This window comes from Ciconia boyciana, chromosome 18 (genome assembly GCF_034638445.1).
Source record: "Ciconia boyciana chromosome 18, ASM3463844v1, whole genome shotgun sequence".
Taxonomy (NCBI): Eukaryota; Metazoa; Chordata; class Aves; order Ciconiiformes; family Ciconiidae; genus Ciconia; species Ciconia boyciana.
In genome coordinates, this window is record NC_132951.1 from 6,508,571 (window position 1) to 6,536,357 (window position 27,787).

At 59.8% G+C, this 27,787-nt stretch overlaps 1 protein-coding gene across 3 annotated transcripts; it reads right to left on the reverse strand.

The window, feature by feature from the left end:
* Positions 1-793: 793 nt before the first annotated feature.
* Positions 794-26,793, reverse strand: PRRX2 (paired related homeobox 2). Of its 3 annotated transcripts, XR_012045631.1 has the most exons (5): positions 26,499-26,789; positions 4,436-4,620; positions 4,083-4,261; positions 3,244-3,527; positions 794-2,977 (listed from the first exon to the last, which is right to left on the reverse strand). XR_012045631.1 is itself a non-coding variant. In XM_072882831.1 (4 exons), the coding sequence occupies exons 1-4, from the start codon at positions 26,740-26,742 to the stop codon at positions 3,392-3,394; spliced, it is 726 nt and encodes a 241-aa protein (XP_072738932.1). In that variant the 5' UTR covers positions 26,743-26,793; the 3' UTR covers positions 794-3,391. The 3 variants fall into 3 exon arrangements, 2 of the variants coding, with proteins under 2 accessions (XP_072738932.1, XP_072738931.1); XM_072882831.1 differs by having other exon boundaries at positions 794-3,509; positions 26,499-26,793; XM_072882830.1 differs by having other exon boundaries at positions 794-3,527.
* Between the last annotated feature and the right edge of the window lie 994 nt (positions 26,794-27,787).

A 27,787-nucleotide genomic window follows, 5' to 3' on the forward strand; every position in this document is an offset into this window, starting at 1 on the left:
TCATCCCTGATGTCTGTGGAGCATCAATTAGTATTTACAGGTTTTCACCCCCATTTACGATGCTGGTTTTGACCTGATAACCTAGCAGCAAGGGGCTCTGCTGCCTGCTCCTGGCTGCATCCCACCTCAGCCCTTTCCCTTGCTGCTGGGGGGAAATGTGGGTGCTGCTCCCAAGGCCATGGGCATGAACTGGGGCCAGCGTTAATGTGAGCTGCTGCTTTGTGGGGAATTTGCAAGCTGACCGGGGCAAACCCTATAAGTTCTGCCACTCCCAGTGGGATTTTGAAGGGGAAAAGCAAACCGAGCCCTCTTCCCTGATACCCCTTCCTCAATAGCCCACATTCATTATCCTGGCATGAAGTAAGATGGATCTGGCAAGGCCCTGCAATTAGCTGTTATGCAGGGACCTTTGTTAGGCTGTTTTCTGTGCCCCTTGAGCTTCTACTATCTCCAGGCATCAGCTCGAGGGTCCCCAAGCCAGAGGGAAGCCCAGCAGCTCTGCTGCGGGAGCGTGGTCCCTCTGCCCCGTCCCAGCTCCATGGGGCCTTGACACGCTCCCTCCCTTGCTCCTGCCCCTCTCCCAGGGCATGTGGACCACTTGCTGGGATGAAATCCAGGTCTTGGTGAGAAGCTGTGAGATGCCACCATCATGCAAGGGGAAGGTGGCCGGATCATGGCTCTCATCCCCTTGCCCAGGGCAGTCGGTTCCCTGCCCGTGCTGCTTGTCCAGGGCAGGTGGGGAAACCAGTGGCCGGCAAGGAAAGAGCCACATTCCCGTCATGTGCACGGACATGTCTCTACTCAGTAAAATATTTATTTCTCCGTTATTTCACAAGAGCTGTTTTTACAAAAACCTTACAAAAATTTCCAAAACACAGACATGCAGAAGGAAAAAAAAAATCCACCGTGGATCTTGTTACAAGTAATTGAAATGTACAAATAGAAAGGGCGAGAGGGAGCTTAGATTACAATAATCCCTCCGTCCTGCTACCCCTCTGTGGGCGCAATTTGTATCTCGTCTCGGTGAGGCTTCAGCGGTGACTGACAAGCTGCGATAAGCTGCCAAGAGCACGGCGAAGGAAGGGCCCTAAGATTAGGAGTGAATGTTTTCAAATATATATATACATATAGATATTTAGTGAAGAAATATTTATTCCCTGCTTTTTTTAGGTTTACAGAAACGGCATCTGCAAACTATTAAATGGGTTTATTTTCATTAATGCTCTCAAAGAGGCAGCAACATTTATATCCCTGTGGTTTCATCTTGTATAACCGAAAAAAGAGCCCTGTGCTTTCCATGGGAATAGGACCCCCCCAGCCCCCTCCTCTTGCCCTATGCGGTGTTTCTCATGGCAGATGATTTGATCCGAAGTGGATCCGTTTGCCCCCCAGCCTGGAATGTCTGGGCTTTTGTCAGGTTTCTGTGCGGTGTCTCGCTGCGGTCTGGGGAGCTGTGTGCTCCCCTTCTGGCATGGCAAATGGGGGGGATATCAGCCCTGGAAATAGGGCTGGGGGGCACAGGGTGGGTATTTCAGGTGCCTTTGCTCCCTGGATGAGGTGGGCAGTGTGGGTCAGGCTGTGGTCCCCTCCCTGCCCGCTGTGCCTGAGGAGGAGGCGGCGGCTGTCCCCAACCGGGGGGCTGCATTGGATGGAGCAGAGAAAGCCGGGGCTGGGGGCAGGATGGAGGGGCCAGTTCACCCCCAGCCAGACTCCTGGTTCTCCTACCAGGTCTCCAGCTCCGAGTGCTGGGGGAGTCCCCCCGGGCAGGCACTGCCTGGGGTGAAGCTGAGGGTCCTGGTGTTGCAGCCGCTGGGTACCACGTGTGGCTGCAGTGAGAGCCCCAGTGGGAAAGGGAGAGGATGCTCCTGGGAGCAGTGGGGACATGGGTGGGCACATGTGTAGTTGGGACACTTTCAGCCTTGGGGTCACACGCCAGAAGATGTTTATCTGAAGAAAGCACCTTAGCAATTGCTGTATTCATCTTTAGATCTACTGCTACAGTCCCTAGCGGGGCTAAGCCCTTCTAGGAAAGTAGGGCTGGTGCCTTCTCCATCCAGGCCACCCATCTGAGCTGGCGGTGTCCCCACACTTGGCTGGTGGCTCTTTGCAGTGAGTGAGGAAAGGGTGGTCTGGTTTCCAGAGGGCTTTGTCCACAGGGTAAAACCGCCATCGCTCTGGCTCATCCCCCATTGCTGCGGTATTGGCAGGGGAAGGTGGAGGGTGCATCTCTCTGCGGCTCAGTCCCACGGGCGAAGGACTGGGGTGGTTAGAGCCTGGGGCAAGGTTGCCCACCCTGTGTCCATCCCCCTGCACATCCCACCTTGCAACTTCATTAAGCTGCACGGCAGGATGGGATGAGGGGGAAACCATTTCCTTTCTACAAAACCAAAAAAGCCCACCCCCATGGAGTTGCCAGCCCCAGACCCCCGCACACATCTGCAGAGCTGCCGACGGGGAGGCTGTGCCTCCGGAAGGCGAAGCCTGCTTTGCCGTTGGCACGAAGCGCTGGGAGCCGCCTACTCAGCTGAAGCCCAACAGCTTTTTCCAATTTTCTCTTTCCCTGGGACGGTTCAATGACCTGGGGCTCTGCAGAATCACTGGCAAAACCCACCGAGGCAGAGCAGCGGTGCCTGCCTGGGGACTAGTGATGCTCCCCCCGGCTCGCGGGAGAGCTCACAGGCTCCAAGCGAGTCTGTCAAGATGCTCTAGCCCTCCTCGCCCCTCTGGGAAGGGACAAAGCCTGATGCCACCAACACAGGCAGCTCCTAAATGCAGACGGCGTGGTGCAGGGGGCTGGCCGGGACTGGCCACGGCAAGGGCGAGCCGTTGGCTTCCCAAAGTCTCTCCCGAGCACCGCGGCTGGGGATGCACAAAGAGGTGAACGCACGGGTCAGCTTCGGCACACGCGGTTGAGCGCCGCGAGTCGCAGCCTGGCAGAAAGGGGGGCTCGTGATCCTCCCACTGCTGCATGCTGTCCCTGCGGGAGGAGAAGACCAAATAACTCTTTGGCTCTCTGGGCGAGATACCCAAATTGGTCAAATCCAATAGTCCAAGATCCTTCCATGTTTGGAAGCAAATTCTTGTTCCCTTGGCAAGTCTGTTTGTCCTCGAAGAGCGTGTGGGGGGTATGTGTGTGTATATATAGCCTTTATTATAAGGGTGTGCGGAAAAGCAAGTTTCTAACCAAGTTTGCTCCATATGTGGCTATAATTATGTGCCACTTCGGCCTGGGACTGACTCTACCTTCAAAAGGGAAGAGAAGAGGAGAGGAGAGGTGCTGAGACGTTGGATGAGTGGCATGTGGGTTGGGCGAGCGGTGGATTTGTCCTGGACCGGCACAGGAGCTCCACGCTGTATCCTGGATGAGGCCACGGGGTGGGCTTTGCCCTGGTCAGTTCACGGTTGGCACCTGGTTCTGATGGAGGCTGAACTCTTTGGCTTTGAGGCGCAGGCTGGCAATGCTGTTGGCCATGTTCACCCCTTGGGTGGGTGTCGCGGTCCCGCTGGAGCTGTAGGAGGGCACAGTGCTGCAGGGAGGGAGCAGGGGAGGAATGAGGCATGGCCTACGGAGGAGTCCCCGTGCCCTGCGTGGTCCTGCCAGCTTCCCAGGCCAGACTGGCTGTTCCCTCTTAGACATCTCCCACAACAGCAGTCAAGGCTTCAGCATTTTTATGTTGCTGGATGCATGTGGGAACCCCTCAAACTACGCACCAGGAGGCCAGCCTTGAGCTTTTGGATGAGATGGCTGGACGCGGAGAGCTGGGAACCAGAAGGGACCCATGCCACCTCCCGTGCTGAGATGTGGGAAGGAGGGTCAGCATGAGGCCAAGTGAACCCCTTGCGAGGACCAGGGCCCCCGCTCCGGCTCCGAAATGCATGGAGGCAGGGAAGTCTGCTCAGCGGCGGGCAGGGGATGCTCAGATGGGGCTGAAACAGGTTCCCAAAGTAAAGCCGGACGAGCTCCTTTCGGCCCCATAAAACTCCCTGCGTCCTCAGCAGCGGCACAGGGCTGCACTCCTGCACTCCTAGGCAGCCTGCCCCATGGCCATCTCCTCCCCAGCTCCTCCAGCGCCTGCACCTACCTGTATGGGGAGGTGCTGGTCCAGGAGAGATACTCCGGGGTCAGTGCGGTGGGCCGTGGCGCCATGGGCTGCTCAATGGCTGCTTCTTGGCTGTAGGATTTGAGGAGTGATGCAGATCTGTTGGCCAGCATCGCCCTCTCATTACGGCGAAACTTGGCCCTCCGGTTCTGAAACCAGACCTGCGCAGGGAGGGAAGGTGGTCAGCGGGGACCCGGTGTGAGCAGGGATGTCCCAGGCATCCGTCCTACCCATCATGGCCATGTGCAGGATGAAACGAGAGAGGGGACAGTCCCTGCTCCCGCCTGGGGACGAGGCAGGGGGTGTTGTTTTCTCCCACACAAACCTTTGCTCACCTGGACTCTCGCCTCACTGAGGTTGACCCTTCTCGCCAGCTCCTCCCGCACAAAGGCGTCGGGGTAGTGCGTCCTCTCGAAGACCCTCTCCAGAGCCTGCAGCTGGCTGCTGTTGAAGGTGGTGCGGTTCCTCCTCTGCTTCTTCTTCCTCTTGGCCGCCCCACGGCTTGGGCTCAGGCTCTCGCCTGTGGGGAAAGCACAGAAGAGGCCACATGAGAGCCAGACCTGTGCGAGACCCCACAGACCCCACACGGGGACCTGGCCGGGCTCAAGCCCTCCTGGGGGTCTGCACTGCCCTGCTCCGTACCAGCCGTGCTCCCTGCGGGCACCTGGGACGCTGCGGGGAGCAGCATATGTGCAACCCTGTGGTCTCCATGAGAATCAAAACCTATTTCAGGACCTGCTGGAGCTGAAGGTTAAACCCAACATTTGCAAAGACCTGTGGTGGTTTCACATCTGGCTAAAACCACCTGGACTTGAATTTGAATGCAGTCTCAATGGATTCTGGGGCAGCACTTGACCCAAACTGCTGGGACTGCATCTTACAGCCACCCCAACGGGGACACATCCACAGGGTGTCTTGGGCTTGGCTCTTGCTAAGGTTTTAGGTCAAGCTTTCATGGATGGCGATGGAAATTCAGCACTGAAACATCTCTGAGATGTGGGTCTCGGCTCCCACCTCCAGCAACCCCTGAAGCCCCGGCTGTGGGATGTCCCCAGGGTGACACAGGACTGCAGCCGAGCATCTGCTCATCCAACCCTGGTCTTCAGAGCTAGGGACGAACGCCACCACGTCTCGCAGAGCTCAGCCTCTGCAGTGTTTATTTCTGGCTTTGCTGGCTCATGGAAACATGAAGCTGAGGGTGTAGTTTGGTTTCTCAGTATTGATCTTGGGCTTTCAGCCAGGCTGAGATTAATCTCCTCTTTGTCACTAGTATCATCAGGTTTAGGCAAGTTTATGAAGTCTTTTTCTGAGATACCCAGTCAGCTGCCTGCAAAGGCTTCATGGGGAACACGTCTCGCTGTCGTTCTTCCTTATGGAGGTACTGGTTAATTATTCTTTCTGTTAATAAAGCATCTGGATCCAATCTGTACCTACTGGTGGGAAAGTATTTTGGAATTATTTGAAATGTTAATAGTTTTACGACATTCTGATTCATAGCAGGGTTATATTGGGGTTTTCTGCTCTATATCATTGCAGAGGCCATGATGGCAGGAATTACTGCTCCCTGAATATGCTCAAGAAATAAATACTTGCTAATAAGCTATCTTGATACTTATTAAATAGATGAGCCGCGTTTTCAGATGATACCTGAGCAAGTAACAAAATCTACTGGAAGGGATATTAACTCTCCTGCTTCAAGACACCACCAAGCTGTTGAGCAGGAGGAAATGATGGGTTCCAAGATCTTTAAGGCCAGAAAAACCTCTTGGACCTTAATTCTGAATAATTCATGCCATGAAACCTCCACCAACAAGTTCTCCATCAAGTCCCTAAGGTCCCTTTGTGCCCGAGTATACCACTCTCAAGGGCTATCCCATCTGAGATGAGCCGTCAGGACCAGAGAAACCCCAATATCTGCTGGCAGGTTATCCCTGGGACTAATCACCTTCTGCCCAAAGCAGGGTCCAAACTTAGAGCTACTGCAGAGTTTCCTTGCACCCTTGTCTGAAAACCATGCTGCTGGCTCATGCCACCAACAGCATCCCAGTGCCAAACGCAAGCCGTGCCAGAGGATACGGCAGAGGAGGAAGGGTTAAATTTATTCCATTGCTGGCAGTGGCCTCCTGGAAAGAGCAGATGGCTTCTCTGGCACTTTGCTATAGCAAGGACCAGTGCCAGGGTCTGGGAGCGCTGGGTGCTTCCAATATCCTGACCTGTTAAGGGATGAAGCCTTGGGCTGGGATGAGATGCAGGGATGCAGAGGTGGGACCTGGGCACCACCACCGGCCCTGCTCCCTGTCTCCCAGGCACATGTGGGGATGCTGCATCATTTTGACCATGATGGGGCCAAACTGCTGGGACCATGGGGAGAGGAGAGCATCCCTGGATGGGAAGGGGAGGAAAAGGAGCTCCGGCCACCTCCCAGAGCCTTGCTGCAGCTGCCGGCATTTCTCTGGGTCTTTTATTGTGTTCTAGGTGCATTTGGACCTTGGTTGACCATCCCTTGGGCTGGAAACAGCCCGTGCGCTTGTATTTGGGACGTGGCCTTCTTGGTTGGGTAAAGACATGATGGACGGCACCGTGCCTGAAATATGTGTGGGTTTGAGGCCCTTTCCCCGGCCAGGAAACCGCAGGCTGCCCTTCGCTGCCGTTCATGTTTAAAGGCTCACAAATAAAATTCTCCAGATTCCCTCCAGCCCTTGTTCCTGCAGCTTCAAATGTTCTGCCAGTCTCTGCTTTCCAGTTGCCCCTTTTAGTTAAACTCCTTTTTTGGTCCTGTTTTCCTTCAGTGAGCTAACGAGCCGCTGGATTAAAATACATGTAGTCCAGCCATGGTTGTCCCTGAGTTTTCCGGGAGCCTGGGACCAAAACGGAAACCATCAGGCTGGGAAGGAGCTACAGGATGTAACAGGGCGAGAGACGTTTCCTTGCGGGTTTATGGCCACCCCGTAGGGCTTCTGGGGAAATTACAGACCAAGGCTTGGTTCAAAAAGTGCTGTCACCAAGGGCATCCACTGCCCCCCACCAAACTGGCAATGATTTCAACAGAACCCTAGTAAATGTATAAATAAAATTTATAAACCTCCTTTGGTTTCATCCCCGATTTAAAATCTGGCTATAGGACTTTTCCATAAGTGATGGCTTCTCTTACCCACTCTAATTTGGCTGAAAGCAAGGAGGAGGAGGAGGAAAGGTTTCTTAAATTAACTCTCAAACCAACTCCATAGGATCTGGCCCCATTTCTGGCTGGTTTCTCTCTCCCCAGACCCACAGAGGCAAGAGCTAAATGGCCGCGGGAGCTAGGCAGTGCTGAGCGATTCCCATACGGGGCTGGCAGGCATGCTGGGTCGGAGATTTAAGACCGGAGTTGGGTCAGGATGCGTCCGGGTGCCGGCAGTTCCTGGGTGGTTGGAGAGCTGCAAGCCCCGGGCCGTGCCTGGGTTGGGGCATTTTGTTCAGCCCCTATTGCTGGTTTTAATGGAGGGACCTTCTCCTGCACCACAAAACCCTGTGGGACGCACCAGGGAGCTTCTTGGAGGATGCTGGTGGCCAAACCCCCTTCTCCACCTACTCACACCTCCCTTAAAACATGCTGCACGTAGCTCAGAGCTCCCCAATCTCCCACAGAAACCTTTGCTTTCCAGCTCAGTTCTCTGCTATGGTCATTTCCCCCCCCATTTTCCATCCCATCTCTGTACTGCAGGGGTGCAGCATCGTGCCCGGGGCGCCTGCCTGGGTCCTTTGCTCTGCTCAAGGATGAGCCTTGGTAATGGATCAACATCTTTTCCCCATTAGCTCAGGCATCGCAGGCTTCTGGGACCAGATAAATGCCACCCTAATTGCTGGTGGCGTGCATCTGACAGGTTTACAGCGTGCAAAGTCGGGCCGGATCGCTTCTATCAAAGATGGTTTAATAACCCCAAATCAGCTTTCCAAAAATGAGCATCGCTAAGTGCTCTGCAGCATTGGAGAAGGAATGGGGAAGGGATGGGTTGGGTCCCCTGAAGACCCCCTGCCATCTCGCTGACATCCATCTGTGGGAATCTGATTTAACCAGACTTGCTGACACCTTGATGGAGGAATCGGAAACCAGTTCCCCGCCCGATGGGCTTCCAGGAATAAGAGTTTGTAATTGCACAAAGTTAAAAACTGGCTTACCGCCGTCTTTCTTTTGCCCCAAAGCAGTGCTCGGGGAGGTTACGGAGAAAGCCAAACCCTTGCCTTTGTCAGTTATAATTTGGGGATTCGTTTGGGGCATGGCTGGAGGCATTGGCTTGATTGTCCAACCCCAAGGTCAGAGGGGACTCCTGAGCCATCCCCCCAGCCACCTTCGCCTTCAGTGTATTTATCTTCCACTGATTACAATTTCCGCTAAAGGGAAAAAAAATGCAGGGGAAGGGGGAAAACAGAGGGGATAACATTACCGGATAACGAAAGATGACATGGGGGGAGGATGGGGAGAGGGAGGTGCAAGGGCTTTGCGCAGAGCAGAATGGGCCCGGTGTGCTTCACGAAAAAAGCCTTAAACTGCCCCGGTGTGTTAGAAAAGACGCGAGTCTTTTTGCCCATGATGTGGATGAGTTTTGGGGTGCTGGATGCAGCCTGGTAACCTCCAGCCTCCTCTCCATGATGCCCAACCTCAGGCAATGCTGCCTGCCCGAGAGCTGCGGGCAGCCGGGGCGGCAGCGCTCTGCCCTACGGATGCCACGGGGTGCTGGGAGTCACCCCAAAACCCTTCTCCATGTGGGAGCACCGATGCCGGCAAGCCTGGACCGCGCCGTGCCGGCGAGCCGCCCTGCCGCTGGGAACTGGGGAGCAACTGGTCCTGCCCTATTTGCAAAGGCAACGGCCGCAGCGCTGCCGGGTCAGAGCCGTGCTGGTTCGGCTGAGCACCGACCAAGCCCACTTTTCCAGCTCTTGCTTTTTCCCTCTGTGCTTCCATTAGTTTTCCATAAGAAGGACTCGGCGGGTTTCAGCTGCCGCAGCCTGGGCGCTGGGCTTGCCAAAGGGGGGCCCCACGCTGGCAGGGCCCCCAGCCTCCTGCGCAGCAGCCGCCGAGTGCTGTAAAGAGGTAATTTTCACTAGATTTCCACCGAGGCTTCGGCTTTGACTTACGACCTCCATTAGCGAGCGATAAACGACCTCCGTGCAGCTGTGATCCAGACCTAACCAGCACTGAAAATCCCAGCCGCTCACACGCCTGAGCCCCGGGGACCACGACGTCCCCGGGCAGGGATGCTCCGGCAGGGCAGCTCATCCCTCGGGATGGCTTTCGGTGGTGGGCTCCATCGCTAGCTGTGCTCAGTCTCCCGCTGCGGGGCAGCTCCCCTCTGGACGCCCAGTTTGGGGGATTCCTTTGCAATTTTGCAAGAATTTTGCTCATCCCACAGCACAGTGTTTGCCCAGCACCGTCCCTGAGAGCCGGGATGGTCACCTCGGCCGGCTGCAAGCCTGTCTCCCCCCCGAATGATGCTGCAAAACCTCTGCGTGCATCGCCACGTCCTGGGAGAGGTTTCGCTGGCTCCAGCTCTGCCATTTTGGGGTGCGAATACCCCCCCTTTTTTGGGGGCTGTGCCAGGAGGGAGCGAGTTCAACCCTCTCCTGCAAAAAACCCAGGCTACATCTCCTCCAACGTGTTTCATTTTCCATTGCGCCACAGACCCCGGAGCCCCAAACAGTTTTCTGCCGTTAAATTATTTCACGCGTTCCATTTATTTGTGAGCAGTTTGCCAAAGACCTTTTAAGCTTTACATTTTTCACCGCCCCCCCCCGCAGCCAAATGATCAAATCTGCCGTACCATTTACTTCCCTTCTCCGCCTGGAATGGCATTTTTTTTCCCCCTTTTTTTCTTCTTGGGTATAATTTAAGGGTTGAAATAGCCTGGAGGGAATTAGCTGTAAATTCTTCCTAAGACAAATAAATTCAGCCCTCTAAGTTTCTACGTTCTTCAAACTGTTGAGAGACGTTTTGGGTTTGTTTTACTTGAAATAATGATCGTGGCATATCTGACCCTCAGGCTGCGGCCGGCTCTAACCAAATAAATAGCTTTTATTAATTAAGGTTTATCCTTAACAAATAAAACCCCAATTTGATCTCGGCCGGCTGAATTAGCAAAAATAAACAACGGGTTCTCCGGGCACTTGATGTGGATTTAACAAATTAACGCTGGGCCTTCATCAGGGAAGCCGCAGGGTGGTGGAGGCCTTTTACAGCCAAGAAATCCTTTGGAAAAACAATGTCTTTCGTTTCTCCCATGGTCTCTCTCGGTAAACATGTGGACTCCCTTCATCCCTTTATATACTCCGGGGAAGCGAGGAGAGCTCCGGCGATGACGTCCGCCAGTTTCATGTGCAATTGTTTAACTTGTTCCTCTAAATCATGCGATGGGGAGGAAGCGTTTCCCTTCGGATCGTGGCAAGCAGCGCCGGAGCAAAGCTCTCGGGTTGGGGAATCGCCCCTCTGCCGTGTCCGCCCGCTCCGGCTCCTTTTTATCCCATAACCTTCAGCTGAGACACCCAAAGCTGGGGGGTGATTTGGGGGTGCACGGGCAGCTGAGTGCAGCTGAACCCCCTTTCCAGCCGCTACTGCCAGCACTGCCCTGTCTTGGGACGCGGCTGGGGACAGCCCGGGAGCCCCCGGGGGGGTTTTACTTGCCCACACCGGGGCTTTGTGGCGAGGAGGGATGGCAGGAGGGATGCTCTACAGGCCAAAGGCGAGCTGGGGGCTTGTCCCCGCTCACGGGCGCAGGCGGCACAGGGTTTGTCGCAGAAGCGATGGTGGGAGCTGCCTGCGCTGCTAGGGGTCTTTAATCTCCCCAGATCAACTCAGGAAGCCCGGGGGGCTGAGAAGCAGCTGGGAAGCTGCCCCTCCGTGGGTGCTGGGTGCCCAACTGCGGTGCCTCCCCTGCACCCACCAGCGAGCCCAGCCTGGGTGCACGGGACCAACGCGGCGTCACAGCTCGGGGGCAAAACCGTATCGGCGTAACTCTGTTTTCTGGGTGGTTTCACCCTACTACCCAGGGGAGAAGCCCCTTGGGGCCACCAACCCCTGCCCACGGGATGCCGGTCCCAGCGTTGCTCGGCACGATGCTGTGAGGTCCAAACCCATCCCGGGAACAACCCGCGGGCACGGGGCACGGGGTATCCCTGGGGAATGGGGGCTGCCAGCCCCTCCCTGGGCTCCTCCACTGCTGGGGGCTGGCTCCGACCTCCTCGTCCTGACCCACCACTGCTCCCTGCTCCCCCGCCAGCCCAGACCCAGCCCCGCGAAGACCCCGGGCATGCCGGAGGCTCTGGGGGGGGGATTGAAGCCGAGGGGGTCCAAATGTGCTGAGTCCGAAGGAAACTTTCTCGGCTCAAGTGGCGTACATGAAAAATTTAAGAGAGGGGCAAGTCTCAGCTACTGGAGAAACATTACAGCGAAATGTTTCCGAGGATGTTTCACCTCATTAATTGTGAAAAAACTGAAACGCTGACACGTTTTTACAGGCTGCCAGTTTTGCTGGGGGAAAAGTGTCTCTGTTAAAAAGGAGCAGCAAAAGCCTGGACCAAGAAAGAGGCCAAGGCTGTCCCGGGAGGGCCTTAGCCTGCGCTCACTGACAGGCAGCAGCAGACTGTTTTATGGTTATAGAGCTGCCGCTGCACCAGCCAGAAACCACCCAGCACCGCGGTTCGCTGCCCCCGGCCGCGCGGACACCCGATTTTCGGGAGGATCCTGCCTGGTGGTGCTGTGACCCCGGGGATGCTCCATGCACAGCCTGCACCCCCGGGCGCGGGAGGCTTTTCCCCTTGCACCCCCAGAAGCTGCAAGTGCTGCTGGCAGCGATGCCAGGGATGGTGGGCAGTGTCCGAGCACCCATCGTGGCATGTCCAGCTGAAAGCCTGAGCAAGCTGGGAAGTTCCTGGGGAGCTGGTGGAGCCGGCAGCATCCCTGCATCCCAGCGGGGATGTGTCCAACCTGTACTTGCAACCCGACTGCGGCACTGCAGCCTTTTTTCAGCTCATCCTCATCTTTAGTGCAGCAAACACAGTGGGAACGTGATGCTTAGCTGGGTTTTGGGACCAGAAGGAACCTGGAAAGGAGGAGCCCCATGTTACGGGATGCTGCCTCTCTCGGGGACGATCCCAGCCCAGCAGCAGCCACCGAATTCACGGGCGAGAGCTGTGAGCGGGTTCAAAGCCAGCTCTCCAGCAAGGGCGGCGGTGATTTATCTGCTGCAAAACCCAAGCACACAAGAGGGACAAGATCGGGAGGTGTTACAGCGAGGAGGGGAGGGAGAGAGGGGATGAAGGTGATGAAGGAAGAAGGGGATGAAGAGAGGGGAACCAGATGCTGGAGAAGCCAGGTGAGGACCTGGCCGGCCAAGTCGTACTCTGTGATTTAGAGAGGACGCACTGAAAGCTGAAAGCTGGTGAAATCCGTGGCACTGCAGCCGTCTGCCGCAGGTAAAGCCCCGAGGCTTTGATGTGCCCAGCCCTCCCCGAACACTTCGCAGCCCTTCCAACCACACCAAAGGCTCCTGCCCGGCTGGAGGCTCGCGCGCAGCCCAGCGCGGTGCTCGCCCAGCTGGGGCCAGGCCCTGGGAACGGTGTTTTGGCACAGCCGGCTCCTGCGTCAGCGGAAGTGTTTAATGAATTAATTGCAGCCACGTTCCCCGAAGGAGGAGGCAGAGTTGGTGGGATGCTGTCAAGCCTCAGGAAGGGGCTGGGGAACATCTTTGGCCATGAAGCTCCAGTGGGAGAGGGCTGAGCAGAGTGAGAAACTCCCCCCCCGCTCTCCCGGGTGGCTGGGGAAGATGGTGCCGTCACCCGCCTTCTACCCGGGGTGGGAACCGCCTGCCTGTGGACAGACCTCTGGAGAGGGGGACGTGGACAGACCCTGCTGCCGGGCTCACCAGCTCCGGCACAGACCCCGGCGTCTTGGCCCCGGCCCCGGCCCTGCGGCAGGACCCAGACCACAGAGCCTGGCACTACCAGCATCCCCTTAAACAACTGCTCCAGAAACAGCCTTTAAAGCCACGCAACGGCATTGGCGCACGGCGCAGGGCTCGGCAAAGCCTCTCGCTGCGCGTTCCCAGCCGCCTGGCTCCCGTGCACCCCAGGAGCCGGGGCCGGGGCCATTGTGCAGGGCCGCGGGGCTCAGACTGCCTGGCTGCACCCGCCGACGGGTGGCACCGGCCCAGGGCATCCAGCCCGGCACCCAGAGCGCCAAGCACATCCCCTGGGCTTGGTGATCTGCAAGCAAAAAATTCCCTCCCAGGGCTGTGCTCGCGTGGGGCGGTGGGTGACGAAGGGCTTTCAGGAGCTGCCAAGAGCATCCCGTGCGCTCGGAGGAGGCTGCAACCGCAGACCGACACAATGGGCTGTCCCAGCTCCAGCGCCGCCATCGCCTCCATTGTGTCAGGTCTCCGTGGGGATGGAGCCACAGAGGATCTGAGCGGGGGACGAGCCGGGGTGCTGCTCGCCCCCCAGATACCCTGGTTTGCACCCCAAGGGATGATGGCAGGGCGAGGAGAAAAGCCTCCCAGGAAAGGTCCGTCGTCTGCACAAGTTTTCCGGGGATGGTGGCACTGCGGCCGTCACTGCCGGGCGCCCTGGTCGGCTTTGCATGGTCGGGGTCCGGCCGGGGTCTGGCATCTTCCCTGCCCGTGGTGGGGGAATGCACAGCTCCAGGGGGTTCACTCCCCTCTGGGGTCCCCCTTTGCTAAGATGGGGCCGGGGCCACACAGAGCCTCCAAAACCCGCGATGGTGCCGGTCTGGAATGTCCCCTGCAAATGCCAAAGAGGGAGAGGGGGAGACAGGACAGATACAGGGATGTGGTGCGTGTTGTGCCACGGCTCCCAGCTTTGCCCAGGGATGCTCAGAGAGGCCGTGTCAGACCAAAGGGCTCCTGGGGCAGATGCTCGTGGCCACGGGGCAGATGCTCATGGCCACGGGGCCAGGGTGGCAGGAGCTGCTTGGCCGGGTGAGCCAAAGCCCTCGCGGCACAGCCAAGTGCCTCGGGAAAAGGCATCGCGGAGGGTTTGAAGTGCTGAGCCGGGCCAAGTACAGAGCAACACCGACCGACGGGGGATCAGGAATTTTAATTTTGTTCTCCCGCGAATCTGCCAGCCCCCACGGTGGAGGCCTGGGGACCAACAAAAGGCGCTGGCTCTCCCCCAGCCGCCAGCGGCCGGGAGCCTCCCCGGCGAGGAGGCATTCACCGGAGGGGTTTGCTTTCATCTCCCGGCCAGAAGACCTTCTCGTGGTGGGACGAGACCAGCGCTCGGGCTGTCCTGCACCTCACACCGCTGTAGCACCCCGGGACGCCCCTGGGGCCGAAGCCCCCGGGCACCCACCTGGGACGCAGCGTCCCCGCTTTGCCAGCATCGTTTATGCCGTGCATTCAAATGGCTGAGCACGGAGAGTGGCAGCGCCGGTGACGGTTAACAGATGTGTGAACGGGCTTCTGCAGCACGGGGAACGGCCAGCCCAGGCCCCGCTGTCAAAATGCTGGGGTTTGGGTCAGCCCCAGGCACCGCAGCAAGGGCGTCCGGGCAGAGGGGACGGCCACGGTGGCTGCCACAGCCATCAGCGAGGGGGATGCCGGGATGGATGATGCCGGGATGGACGATGCCGGGACAGACGGACCCCACCATCCTGCGTCAGGGCTGAGCATGGCAGATGCTGCTTCCCTCCCCATCCTGCAAATGTTTTAGGCACTGTTTGGTGCATCCATGATGCAGCCGCAGAGGTGCCAACATCGCTCACATGCAGCTGCCTGACATAACAGGTTACACGGTTTCCCAGCAGGCACAGGGCATGTGTAATTAATTAACGCTAACGAGACTTGTGCAAGAGCCGGCCCTGAGAGCAGCACCCGCCTGCGCTTGCAAAGCTCCACCAAAAACTCAGCTTTAACTGCAAAGTGGTTTTCCCCAGGCCGTTGGGAAGGGGACGGGATGGCGGGTGCCTTGGACCATCACGGTGTCAAGAGCTTGCTGGGACTTTTGCATGGTGTTTAAAAAATAAAACTAATCAGCCAGGGCTGCATAGCAGGAACGCTGTGTAGAGGGCTGGCTCCCAGCCAGGGACCCCTGGCATGGTGATCCCAGCCTTCCTCTCCCCTCCCCGCTCCAAAAAAAAGTGGTTTCTTGAAATTTAATAAGCAAAAGCCCATAGCAAGCCAGCCTCAATGGCATCTGGCACTGAAACCCAACACCAGCCCGCCAGGTTAAAGCACAGACCCCGTTGCGTCAGGGTCATTGCCAAGAGGGAGGGAAGAGGACGGGCAGGGACTGGGGGAGACGGTGGGAACCCCCACGGTGTCCCCTTCTGCCGCCTTCTTCCACCGACCCGACTCCCCTCTCTTTTTTGAGGCCGAGTGAGTGTTTTTCACACCCAGGCCAAGATGCCACCGAGCACCCGTTTTATCAGCGAGCGCTGGCACCTGCCGAGAGCCCGTCTCGCGACAGCCGGCTGGCGTCCCTGGCCAGGGGACACCGGCACATTTGGCCAGGGTGCAGGGTGGATGCGAGCCCTTGGCCGGGGCCCCGTCCCACTGCCGCTCCAAGGAGGACCCTTGTGGGCGCATGCACGCACAGACGTCCCGGAAACCCTCGCCAGCGAGCAGCATCGCTGTCCTCCGGTCTGGTTTTCATTTGAGGTCGGTGGCCTCTCGCCAAATTTATTGTAAAACATTCATTTTAATAAGTGGCTCATATCTTTTTTTTTTTTTTTTTTTTAAACCCAGCCCAGTTAACTGTTTCCAGGTTAAAGCAGAGCTGTGCGCAGGGACGGCAGGGATGGCGGGGGCGGTGGGGATGGCGGGGATGGCAGGGACGGCGGGGACAGCAGGGACAGCAGGTTGCTGGAGGCAGGTGCTGGCTGTGGGCAGGACACCAGGGGACACCTCGGAGATGCCAGGGTGGGGGCAGCTGCATCGGGGTCCCGCTTCTGCAAAGCCCGGCGGCACTGAGTCCCTCGCCCTTGTCGCACCAAGCCTTCATCCCCTCCGGGTCCCTGGGGAGCCCAAGCACCATTTTGCCGCGCTGGGAACCCCAACCCCAGCACCAGACTGGCTGAGGCCCCAAAACCCAGCCAGGAGTAAAGTGGGGGACACACTGGCACTGGTGTTTGGGGTCCCAGGGTGCGGGTCGGGGACCTCCGGGCACTCTCATACAAATGTCATTAAAACTTAACCCCCGATGGGTAACTGGGTCGTGCTGAACATGCGAAGGGCTTCATGAAGTGGACGGTGCCTGGTAGTTTAGTTTTGACATTTGTTTTAAGTTTTATAAACCTCTAATACTAATAGAAATGCTTCAGTGTCTTTTAATTTAAATGAAAACAGTTATTTTTTTAATTTAAAAATTCCCCTGAGGTATTTACAACCCCCAAATTACAGCCATGTGGCCGGCCCAGCCAAGAAAGTGAAATCGGTGAGGAAGGAGCGTGGTGACCGCCCGGGCCCGAGCCGAGCCCAGCACAGCCCCGAGCAGCGCCGCGCTGGTGGCCGTCCCCATGTCACCCATGTCCTCTCCACAGCACCCCATGGATGCTTTGCACCTTTGCTGGAGATGTGGGATCCCAGTCCACGGGGCAACCGGCCCCCTAGAGCTGCCAGCCACGGCTGCCCCTGGCAGGATGGCATCCTTCTGTCTTGCCTGCCTTCTTTCTGTCCTTCCTTTTTCTCCCTTCCCTCTCCCCCCCCTCCCTTCCTTCTCCCTTTCCCTCGCCTGGACCCACACCAGGCTGCGGGCAGCGGCAGGAGCAGCCCTGCAGCACCGGTGGGTTTGGAGATAGGAGCTCCCCTGCCCGTTACCCCGTCCTGCGCCCTCCGTGGCCGAGCTGCTGCCGGACCAGGCTCCTTGCTCCCCAGCAGCCCCCCAGCGCTGTGTACGGGGTCCCCTGTGTGCTCCCCTGCAGCATCACGGCTGCTCCTGCCCCAACACACCCCTGCAGCAATGCAACCCCCCAGCCCCTGCAACGCCCTGCATGGCTCGGGGTGCAATGCAAGCCCCCCACACACACGCTGCAGTGCACGGTCAAGCTTGGGGTGCGATGCAAGCCTCCCCCATTGCTGCCCCGTGTGAGGTGGGAAGCTATGTGATCCACCCCCCATTAATTCCCTGCACAAAGGGGCTGTGGTGCAATATCCCTGCCCTTGCTGCAGTGCTCGGTACAGCTCGGGGTACAATGCAATCCTGCCACCCCCTCCCCCCCCCAGCAATGCCCTGCACGACCTGGGGTATAACGCAATTCCCCTGCATGACTCAGGGTACAATGCAACACTCCCTCCCCCTGCAATGCCCTGGACAGCTTGGGGTGCAATGCAACCCCCCACACACACACTGCAATGCCCTGGACAGCTTGGGGTGCAATGCAACCCCCCCACAGACACACTCCAATACCCTGGACAACTTGGGGTGCAATGCAACCCCCCCACATACACACACTGCAATGCCCTGGACAACTTGGGGTGCAACGTAATCCTCACCCAACCAATGTGCTGCATGAACTGGGGTACAACGCAACCCCCCCGCACAACTCAGGGTGTAATGCAACCCCACACACACACACACTGCAATGCCCTGTACAGCTCGGGGTGCAATGCAACCCCCCCACACACACCGCAATGCCCTGCCCGACTCGGGGTGCAGCCACAGGCCGGGGCGGCACGACCTGCTGCACCGACACCTCTGCTCCAGCCCCAGACCTGGGCTGCTCCCCCCCAGCCCCCCAGGCTCTGCCCCCTCCCCAGCGCCTCACTCGCGCCCGCGCTGCCATGTGCTCCCCGGCTCCCCCGGCTCCCCTGCCATGTGCACTCCAGTTTCCTTGCGTGTGAAGCCTGCAGCCTCTCAGATTCAGTGGCTGGAAAGGATGGCGCCTCTCCACATCTGGTTCAATGCGCGAGCCTGGCGCCTGGCTTAGCCACAGTCTCCATTCAGAGACACACAGACTTTAATAGACTCATACAATTCTTCCTGATCTATCACTGCAGCCGCAGCTGAAAAGCTGCTTTATTATATGCACTCCAAAGGGGGATGAGGAGGGTAGGGGAGGGGGCCGGCGGCTGGCGCTGCCGTTCTCTGAAGGCTCCCAGCCCGCCCAGCATCCCCCCAGAACCTGGGCTGCACCCCCCCACCCCCCGGTCCTGCCCCGGCTCCCAGGGCCGTTGGCCCCCCAGCCCCGGGGTGAAGGAGCAGCGTCGTGGCCTCGTTACGCCTCCTGCTCAATTAACGCCTGCGGCCCCCCGAGCTGCCCTTTGCACCCCGGCAGCGTGCACGGACGGGGCAGTCCCCAGCAGAGCTGCAGGGGAGAGGGGTGGCAAAGGGGACTCCGTCTGTCCCCCTAATGTCCCCAGAGGGGTGTCACTCCCCCCCCAAGCTGGGACAATTTCCCCCAACCCTTCCAACATCAGCGTCCCATTTGCCCCCCAGCTCCCTGCTAGGGGATCCACAGCCGGAGCTGCTGGCACGAGCTGCCCGTGGGCGAGGGGCTGCCCCGTGGGCAGGCACCGGACCCCCCCGCGCCCCAGCAATGCCCCAGCAGGTCCCAGTGCCGGGACTGGTTTTCCCAGGGGAAGCGCAGGGCAGGGAAGCGTCCGGCGAGGGATGCTGAACATGGATGGGGCATTTTGTTACGCTGTGGGAAGGCTGGAAAACATTGCCTGCAGCCATGTGTCCCTCGGGCGAATGCGAACGTTGGGAATGCCTCAAGGGTGAGAGTGCGATTTTTTTTAATTATTATTATTCTTGGAAATTTGGGGGTGTCCAATGAAAAACAACCTGGTTCTGCAGTGCTGTGGCAGCGCTGGCCAACGGGTGTCAGAAAACCGCCTTGAAACCCCGAATCAGTCCTTCCTCACCGCGAGGATTTGTTTTCCCCATCCTCCCTGACCTGTCTGGGCATCGCTGGCCCCACACAGGCACCGGGACCGGGCAGGGGTCGGCTGCCTCTGCCCACCGCGCTTTCACCCTCTTCCCAGTTGCTTTTTCCAGCCAGGAAAAAAACTGATCTGCATTAACCCTGGTCTAAATCCTTGTCCGGTCCCAGCTCAGCCCGGCCACAACCCACTGCCCCAGCATTATAAAGGATGCTCTGAGCCTGCCCAGTGGCTCAGGATCCCATCCTGGGAAGTTAACTCCTTCCAGCTGCTGCTCGCACCGCAGGGAGGGGACAGGGTGCCAGCCTGGGGACACCAAGCCTCTGCCAGCCCCAAAGCACCCGGGTCCCATCCTGCTTCAAACCTCATCCCTTCGGCTCAATGACTTTACAGCTCTGGGGGGGATAATTCCCCGTGGCCGGAGGAGATCAGCCCCGGGAGAAGGGGTGATCGGCCCCACTCCCTGGGAGAGAAGAAGGGTTTCTAACGAGGCAGCCTCAAAGCCCCAAATCATTTCATCAGCCTCCCAGCTACGGACACACGCCCAGGCTCTCTTAAAATGCTGATTCGTTGAAATTCACCCATCTTGGCTGCGCAGAGTCGAAATTTCATATTTTTCCTGTGAATCAGCCCCATTCCCTGAAATAACAGCCCAAAAGGAGAGGGGAAATAGTCTTGCACTGAGCTGTTCCTGGTCGAGCTAGACATAACAGCCCGGGGGGGGCATGGGCAAGGTGTCCTCACCACCGGCACCCTCCTGGGCTGGGCACGGCTGTGCCACAGGGCGTTTGGAGCTGCTGCTGGGGCTCCCAAGGGAGTGAGGCAAAGCCCCGTGTCCCCATGCACATGGGACACCCCCGCTGTCCCCTCTGGACCCTGTCGAGCGGTGGCTTTTGCAGCTCTGCCCCACGCTCCTGCGCCCTTCCTGGGCTGGAAAGTGGGGGGGGGGTGGGAACGAGCATCGCCCGCAGCAATGCCTGCTGAAAATCTGGCTCGCTGGGGGTGCTGAGGGGAGGAAAATCCCAGCAATGAGATATGGGGGGGGTGTGTGTGTGTGTGTGTGTGTGTGTGTGTGTGATTTTCCTGCCCTCCTGGCCCAGCCAAGGCTGCTCCAGCTCTCAGGCTCCCCCACCAGACCCATCTCCCCAGGCCCTGGTTTTGGGGTTTTTTTCTCTTCACCCTCTGGCAGTGGCTCCCCCCGGCACTGATGCAAACGTGTGCGGGGACCCCACAGAGCCCTGCAAACGCTGCAGAAAACGTGCTGGTATGTATTTCTCTGCACCCCTGGGGAGGGCTCTGAGCGAGCAGGGCTGCTTCCCAGGGCTGCAAAAGCCCCCGCTCCGACGCAGAGCCCCCCAAACTGGGGTAGGGGGAGTCTGGAACCCAGGTAGGGGTGTTCAGCCCATCTGAGGGAAAATTTTCCCCAAATTGGAGCCCAGGTGCCACCAGTCAGTAAGAGCCGGACTGCACCCCAGGGCGCAGAGCATCCTCCCAGCGCATGGGGAGGAGCGGGACAGTGAGCGGGTGTCACCGCAGGAAGGAGCGGGGTGGTGAGTGGGTGTCACTGCGAGGAGGAGCGGGACGGTGAGCGGGTGTCACCCTTCGGGGCTGGAGGAGACAGGGAAGCACAGAGCGGTGGCACCAGGGTGGGCCCCATGCCAGAAGCCCCATTAGACCTGGGGTCTCCCAGCTGTGACCCCCACCCCAGGGTCCCTCCCTCTCTGTGCCTGGCAGTGCTTTGTGCTGCTCTGGCTGCTTTTGGCAGGGCTGTGACCTAACTCAGCCTCTCGTCCTGCCTGCACCACGGGAAAAGCATCGCTCCCACCCACCCCGTGGTTTTCGGATTGGCGAGATCTGGGGAACCAGTTTCCCCCCATCCACAGGACAGGGGACCCCTGGGCAGCCCACAGGCAGGACAGTGGGTGACACCCATGGCAGTGACGCAGGGTGAGAGCCGTGGTGGGAGGGTCCCCAGTTAGGGATGGGAAGCCTGGCTGGAGGGGTCATGCTACAGGTTGGGGCTGTCCCCTGCAGCAGCCTGGGGGGAGTGCAGGGTGGGTCCGTCCCCACAGCCCTTTTTTTCCTGACTGGGAGACACTGGGCTCCCTGTGAGCGGCTGGAAACCGTCTGGACGAGCCGGGACACGTCAGGCTCCCCATCCATCCCTCGCCTGTCGCCAGCCTCGCACTAAGCGCAAACAAATGTGGAGGGCCGGAAGGCGGGCTAGGGCGGGGAGCTCCCACCCGGATTAATTGGCGCTTACTCAATACGTGATGATGGATGCTGCACCGGGGACCTGCCAGCATCGGGCACTAGACAAGTGCCGGTCTTGGGCACAAGGCCTGGCTGTGCTGTCCCCTCCCCTGGGGACCATCCTGCTCCACCAGCCCTGTGGGCACCGTCCCTGCATGGAGAAAAACCCCTTGTCTTGGGGTCTGCAGCCCTCAAAGCCCTCCAGGGAGGGAGATGTCCCCAGGCAGGCACTGGGGACAGCAAAGGTGGCATCTGGTCTCTGAGAGTCATGGCCATGCAAGGATGGCTCCTGTCCCGGTGCCACCCAGCCCGGCTGTGCTGGCCTTACAAGGACCAAGACAGCTCGCCTCCCTCCCGGCTGTGGATGCCACCGTTCCCAGCTCTGCCGCGCAGGGACCGTCCCCACCAAGGGCCCTGCCAGCCCGGAAAGATGCCATGGATGGGGGATCCTCTGCCCAGGCACCCTCAGCTGATGCTGTTCTGGGGAGCAGTGAGGGACCACAGGTGCTGTAAACCCCGCGCCCCAGCCTTGCTGCCCACCGGCGGGTCGTGTCCCACCCCAGGGCATCCCAACCTCATCCCCCAGGCTGGGGCAAGCAGGTCGTGGTGCCACCCCGAGCAGCCAGGACCCCTGCTGTCCCCTCCTTCGGGGGACAAAAGCACGAGAGCCTCTCCTTGGAGAGCTGCAGCCACATCCATCAGGCACTTCTCAAAGCCTCTTCCCCCTGCGGGGGCTGAGTCGGGGTCCTGACACCCCCGTCCCTGCCTGCGTGGTCACCCAGAAACCATGGAAAGCCTCCCAGCAGAGGGGCTTGGGGGATTTCCAGCACTTTTGGGGCTGTGGAAAGCAGATGGGTGCTGGAGAGGGGGATCTGACGGGTCTGGGGTTACGGGGCAGGGGCACCTCGGTTGACTTCCCATGCCTGTGGCCCTATCCTGCTGGCCCCAGGGGTCTGTATCGCCCTGAGCCAGGCACAGGGGGTCGGCCACAAGTTAATGACGCTGTGTTTAATTGCAGCTGAGCCATGTACATGGACGGATATCCCAGGGAAGGCAGATCCCCATGGGCACATCCCAGCCCTTTTCCGGCAGCGTTATGTTACAGGGCTGCCTCCTGTCCACGCAGCCCGAGGGGCTGAGGTGTCCCCAAGCTGTGCCCCCCCGTCCGGTGGGGAACGAGTGGCATTTGGGAAGGCAGAGAAGTGCAGCTGAAACGTGTCCTGTGAGCCAGGACCAGCACTGCCCCACGTTGGGCCACCATGGGGACATCGGCCAGGATGGCTCTGCCTCGGGGAAGGTGCCCGAGCCCTGGGAGCAACTCAGGGCTGCTTGCGGCAATCAGCCAACGCTTGGCCCCAAAAGCAAGCCCCTTCCCCTTTTCCACTCTGTTACCAGGTCCCTGCCCCTCGCTGCCTCGCTTCTCCCTTTTCAACTGCCCTTGTTTATGTAATTAAAACCAATTTGCTGTAACATCATCTTAATCCCCTCTGCCCCCTGGGATGCAGCCTCTCCTCTCCTCTCATTTCATCACTGCTCTGCTCAGCATCCGCACGGTACCAGCGTGGGTCGGAGGGTCCCGGCCACCCCGGGGGTGAGGAAGGGGCCCCAGGAGCTGCTCTGCAAACAGGGTGCTCAGGGGCTACCACATCTCCCCATCCCATCACCCAGTCCCACCAGCTGCAACTGAACGGGCAATGCATGCATGTCTGACCCGTGCCGGAGGATCCCCTTGGAGGGGCCGCAGCCCTTCCTCTGAGACCAGCCATGACAAAAGTGGCTCTTTCTGAGTTTTCAGCCCCGAAGTGGCTGCCGGAGCCAGCGCCCGACTCCCTCTCCCATCCCCAGGCGGCACCAAAAGTAAGTTCATTGTTTGAAAAGCCATCAGTCAAGGCCTGCTGGCTAAAATTACCCTCCTGCTTTATCATCTTGAGAACATTAAGGGCTGTTGTTAACAGATGTTTCGCGTTACACATTATTTGTTAGTCTAATGAAAGGAGGTGAACAAGCTTTCAAGACCTCAGAAGTTGTGTGGAAGTTTTTCGATGGGAGACTGCTGCACTGCTCCGGGGGAGGATGAAGATGAAGATGAGGATGGGGACGAGCCCTTGCCACCCTGTTGGCGTTTCCTCGCTCTTGCCGGGCTTGTGGGATTTCCGCCTCTTGATTTTTGGGTGCCACGAGAGCAATGTGTTGCACAGATATTTGTACTATGCTCCCAAGAGGATGCGCTGGGTGCCCTCAGGGCCAGTTTGGGGCTGGAGCCAAGGCAGGAGCTGAGCAGCCCCCTTGGCTGAAGAGGGAGCTGGGGACAGCTCTGGTCCTTGGTGCCAGCGGGAAGGGATGTGCCAGCCCTGCAATGGATGCAGGCAGCGGCTAATGGAGGGGCTGCTCCTGGAGCAGAGACGTCCCCAGGGCCCCGGACACGGGGCTGTCCCCAGCCACCCTTCCCGGTGGAGAGGTCTGTGGAACAGGGGTGGTGGGTGAGGGCAGGAAGGGGTTGAATCCCACTCTGCAGAGAATAAAACCCTGCCCTGAGTTTCTCCAGCTCTGCCAGCCTCGGAACAGAAGCCTCCTCCTGCTGCGGCCGCCTGGGGAAGGGGAGAGGGTTTTGTCGAGGTTGCAGTCCACGGAGCACAGCCTGGGGCTGCCTAAAGCATCCCTGCGCCCGCTCTGCCAGCGCAGCCCCCCGGACCACGGCGAGCCCTGCCCGGCGGAGGGGATGCCAGCAGCTTCGCTGCAGCCTCGGGGCTGCTCTTTCTCCAACCCACCGGTGCGATGACCCTGATAATGGCTTCTCAGCCGGAGCGCAGAGCCACATCCTGCAGAGAGACACTCGGGTACCGGGGTCCATTTGCATTGATAATAAACCTGCTGCCACCGACCTGCAGGCTCCAAACTTGCATCTGGTGGAAAAAACCCACGATGGTGAAGAGGAAGACGAGAGAAAACACTGAGAGGCTGTTTTACTTTAGGATGCCAATAAAAGATAACGTTACCAGTAAAAGTTCCTCTGCTGTCATCACACTGATGTCGAAAGCATCGCAGATGTATAGCGAAAGGCTGATGCTCGCAAAAGCAGGGCATTTGCCTGGTATTTAGAGTCTCCCCATCTCAGTTTAGGAAATTGCATCCCAGTTTAGGTGGTGGCGGTGGGTAATGGGTCTCACAGGTCGATGTTTGCATGCACACAAGTTTTCTTCTCTGTTTCCTTGTTCTCTTCTTGCTCTCTGCTCTCAGCTCCCATCGCTCAGGTATTTCTCTCTCCAGGTGGGATCAGGGGGAGAAATGTTTCCACTCCTGGATGGGTTGTTGGAGCATCCCAGATGCTGATGGTGTCTTCATCCCTGCAACCTTGCCGAAACAGGTGCTAAAGGGAAATATCCCCCGTGGTCCAGCGGTGCTGGGATCAGCGGGCCAAACCCCACAGGGCCTCTGCCCCAGGAGGAATGGGCTTTTAGGGTGAGAAATGGGCTTGTGGGGATCAGCCAGCCCCCTTGCCTCTCCCTCTGGTATTTGCATCACCCCCAGTCCCCACTGAGCATCTTTGGGGTGTGCTGTTTTGCAAATAGCCCTGTGAGATGAGCCAGCTGCTGCAGGCTGGGCTGGGTTTCCAAGAGCTGCACCGATCCCACACGGCATACTGTCCCCCTATATGGTCCCATCAGCAGGCAAAAACCTCCCCGCAGTCCCAAAGGCAATGCGAGAAGTACAAACAAAACCCAAGGGAAGGGGAGGGAGGATGGAAAATAACGCTGAAAATACCAGATACCATCCCAGAAAGCAGCGCCCAGCCTCACCCAGCCCTCAGCATCCCAAGCAGAGGCAGGCTGGGGGCTCGGGGGGGTTGCTCCATGGAGGAAGGAGGTTGTGCAGGGAGTGAGGTGTGGGTGGGAGAAAGATGCTTCAGACCTGCACACAACGGGGGAACCACGGGAGGGGACAGAGAGAGCACCCCGTGTGCGGGGGGTTCCCACTGGGAGCCCCTCACCGCAGGTCTGGGCAGCCTCCGGGGTGGGCTGAGCCCCCTTCACCGGCACAGCTTCCCGGGTGGGCTGCGCACCCCTGGCCAGGCACGGGTCAGGCCCTCGGCAGGGCCATCAGCACCCCAGGGCTGCGCTCCGGGGACGGCAGAAAACAAGCCCGGGGTACCAAAACCCAGCCGGGGGGCAGGTTTGGGGGATGCCACCAAACCTGGGGTGGGCACCACAGCCCGGGCCGTGGGGAGGTGGCGGGGCTGCACCTCCACCCCACGCTCTGCCTCCCCTCCCGTCTCCGTCCCCGTCTCCCCTCCGCCGGCTCCGCGGCCCGAGGGGACACCCGGCTCCGGAGGGGCTCTGCGGGCTGCCGGGTGCCCCCGGACCGGGGCTTTGCCGCAGGGACGGGGCGAATCCTCCTCGTCCCCGCCCCGGGCACCGGAGCCGGGATGCGCCGGGGCCGGCGGAGCGGCGCGGGGGCTTGCGCGCTGCCCGGCGCGGGGGCCAGCCGCGGAGCCCCCGGGCAGGCGGGGCTGTCCCGTTAAAAACGCGGCTCCTGCCAGGACCGAGCGCCACGAAGCCGGGTCGGGCCCCGTCCCCTCTCCCAGCCCCGGCTCTGTCCCCGCCGGCCCGTTGCTGCCGGTGCTACCGGCCCGGAGACGCGTTGCGGCGGGCGCCGGGAGAGGACCCGCTACGTCCCGGTCCCCATGGCCCCGCCGGGCCGCCTCCGCTCCTCGGGCCCGGAAACCGAGGCGGGGAGCCCCGGGGGAAGGGGGTACCCCGCAGGCCGCGCAGCCCCGGGATGCACCGGCTGCCCGGGACCGTCCCGTACCCGGCACCGCCGGTGGCGGCTGGGAAGCAGCCGGTGCGGGGTCCCTGTGCCCCCCGTCCCCGGTGCGGTGGTGTCCCTGTCCCCGGGGCGGGGTCCCTCCCCTCGGTGAGGTGTCCCTCTCCGCCGGTGCGGTGTCCCTGTGCCCCCCATCCCCGGTGCGATGTCCCTCTCCCCCGGTGCGGTGTCCCTGTCCCCCGGTGCGGTGTCCCTCCGCCCCAGCCGTCGGGGTGTCGGCAGCTCGCCCCGCCGGGGGTCACCCCGCGCCTCCACCCGCCCTCCCGGTCCCCCCCCACCCCGCCGCGGGGGGACACCGACCCCCTTTGTCCGCCGTGCCCGGCGCTGCGCACGGGCCGCCGGCTCCGCAGCCCGGCCCGGAGTCGGGGGGTGGGGGGGGGGCGGCGGCGGCGGGGACACCCCATCCCCACGGCTGCCCCAGCCCGGGGGGGACCCATCCCGGGGCGGCGGGACTCACCGTCCTGGGGCGCTGCCTCGCTGCCGCTGCTGCCTCCCGACGGCTCCGGCACGGCCTTGCCGCCACCGGCGGGCGGGGGGCCGGCCGAGGGGGTCCCGTTCATACCGGCCGCTACCTCCTCCAGGTCGAGGAGGTGGCTCACGCTGAAGTTTTTCCGGCTTTGGGGGTTTTCGGGCGGCTCCGGGCCGCGCACGGCGCTGGGGGCGAACGGCTTGTCCATGGCGAAGGCTGGCGCCGAGTCCATGGCTCCCACCCCCAGCCCGCAGCCCACCCCGAGGTGCCGGGCCGCTCCCCGGCCCCCTTCCTCTTCCCCACCCCCCAAAAAAAACAACCAAAAAAAAAAGAGAAAAAATATAATAATAATTATAAAAAAAAACCCACGAGGTGAAAAAAATCACAGCTCCCCTGAGTCCGGCTCCCTCCCCAGCCCCTGTTCCGCCTTGTGCTGACGTCTGGGGAAAAAACCACGCTCCCAGCCCAAACTTTCTTCCCCTGCTCTTTGCTCTGGAGCTGTTCAAACAAACGCCCCTGCTCCGAGCCGAGCGGGGCGGCCCCTCGCCCCCCCCCCGGCACGGCGACCTGCCCCCCTGCCAGGGGCCGAGCACCGCGGCAGCCAAGCCGCGGAACGGGGGGGGGCAGAGAGGGAGGGAGACCCGCTTTTCCCCCCCTCTTACCCCATCCACATCATCGCCCCCCCCAGCCCTGCTTTAAGTGCTTCTATCAACAAGTGTAAGTGGCTGCGCTCCGTGGGGAGGGATGGGGGGGGGGGAGAGGGGCCGGGTTTCCCCAGCCCCAAATGGGGCTGGAGGGAGAGGTGACCCGCAGGTTAGCGGGGGACACGGCCCCCCTCCACCTCCAGCCCACCCCCCGGTCCCCGTCAACCCCGGAGCAAGGTCACCTCTCCTGGGAAAAGCCTGGCTCTCTCGCCTTAATGAGATAATTACGTCCTGCACCACAGTTAAAAACTCATAGTCTGTTTCCCTTGGGGTTAGAAAGAAACCTCCCTAATGAAAACCAGCCACCGGGAGAGGAAAAAGGAGTTTTTCCTCTTTAAAAATTATACATACATTTTTATATATATATACACATATATGCAGGGAGGAGGCGGTGGGAGGGCGGGGGGCAGAGCCGGCGGCTGGGGCTAGTTGCTGGTGTCCGGCAGGGGCTGGGCTCGGGGTGATGAGCAGAAATCGAAGAGGTTAACGGTTATTATTTCTCCCCTTGATTCCAGCGCGCTCTCCTGCCCAACGCTGCAGGCACATATGGACGGGGCTGCGCGCACGCAGAGT

Bases quoted from the DNA above. Each gene is read 5' to 3' on its own strand.
- PRRX2 (XM_072882830.1), bottom strand. From the start codon at position 26,742: ATGGACTCGGCGCCAGCCTTCGCCATGGACAAGCCGTTCGCCCCCAGC. The intron at 4,621-26,498 runs GTGAGTCCCGCC...CTTTCCCCACAG, and splicing joins CGAGGCAGCGCCCCAGGACG to GCGAGAGCCTGAGCCCAAGC. The intron at 4,262-4,435 runs GTGAGCAAAGGT...CTCCCTGCGCAG, and splicing joins TCAGTGAGGCGAGAGTCCAG to GTCTGGTTTCAGAACCGGAG.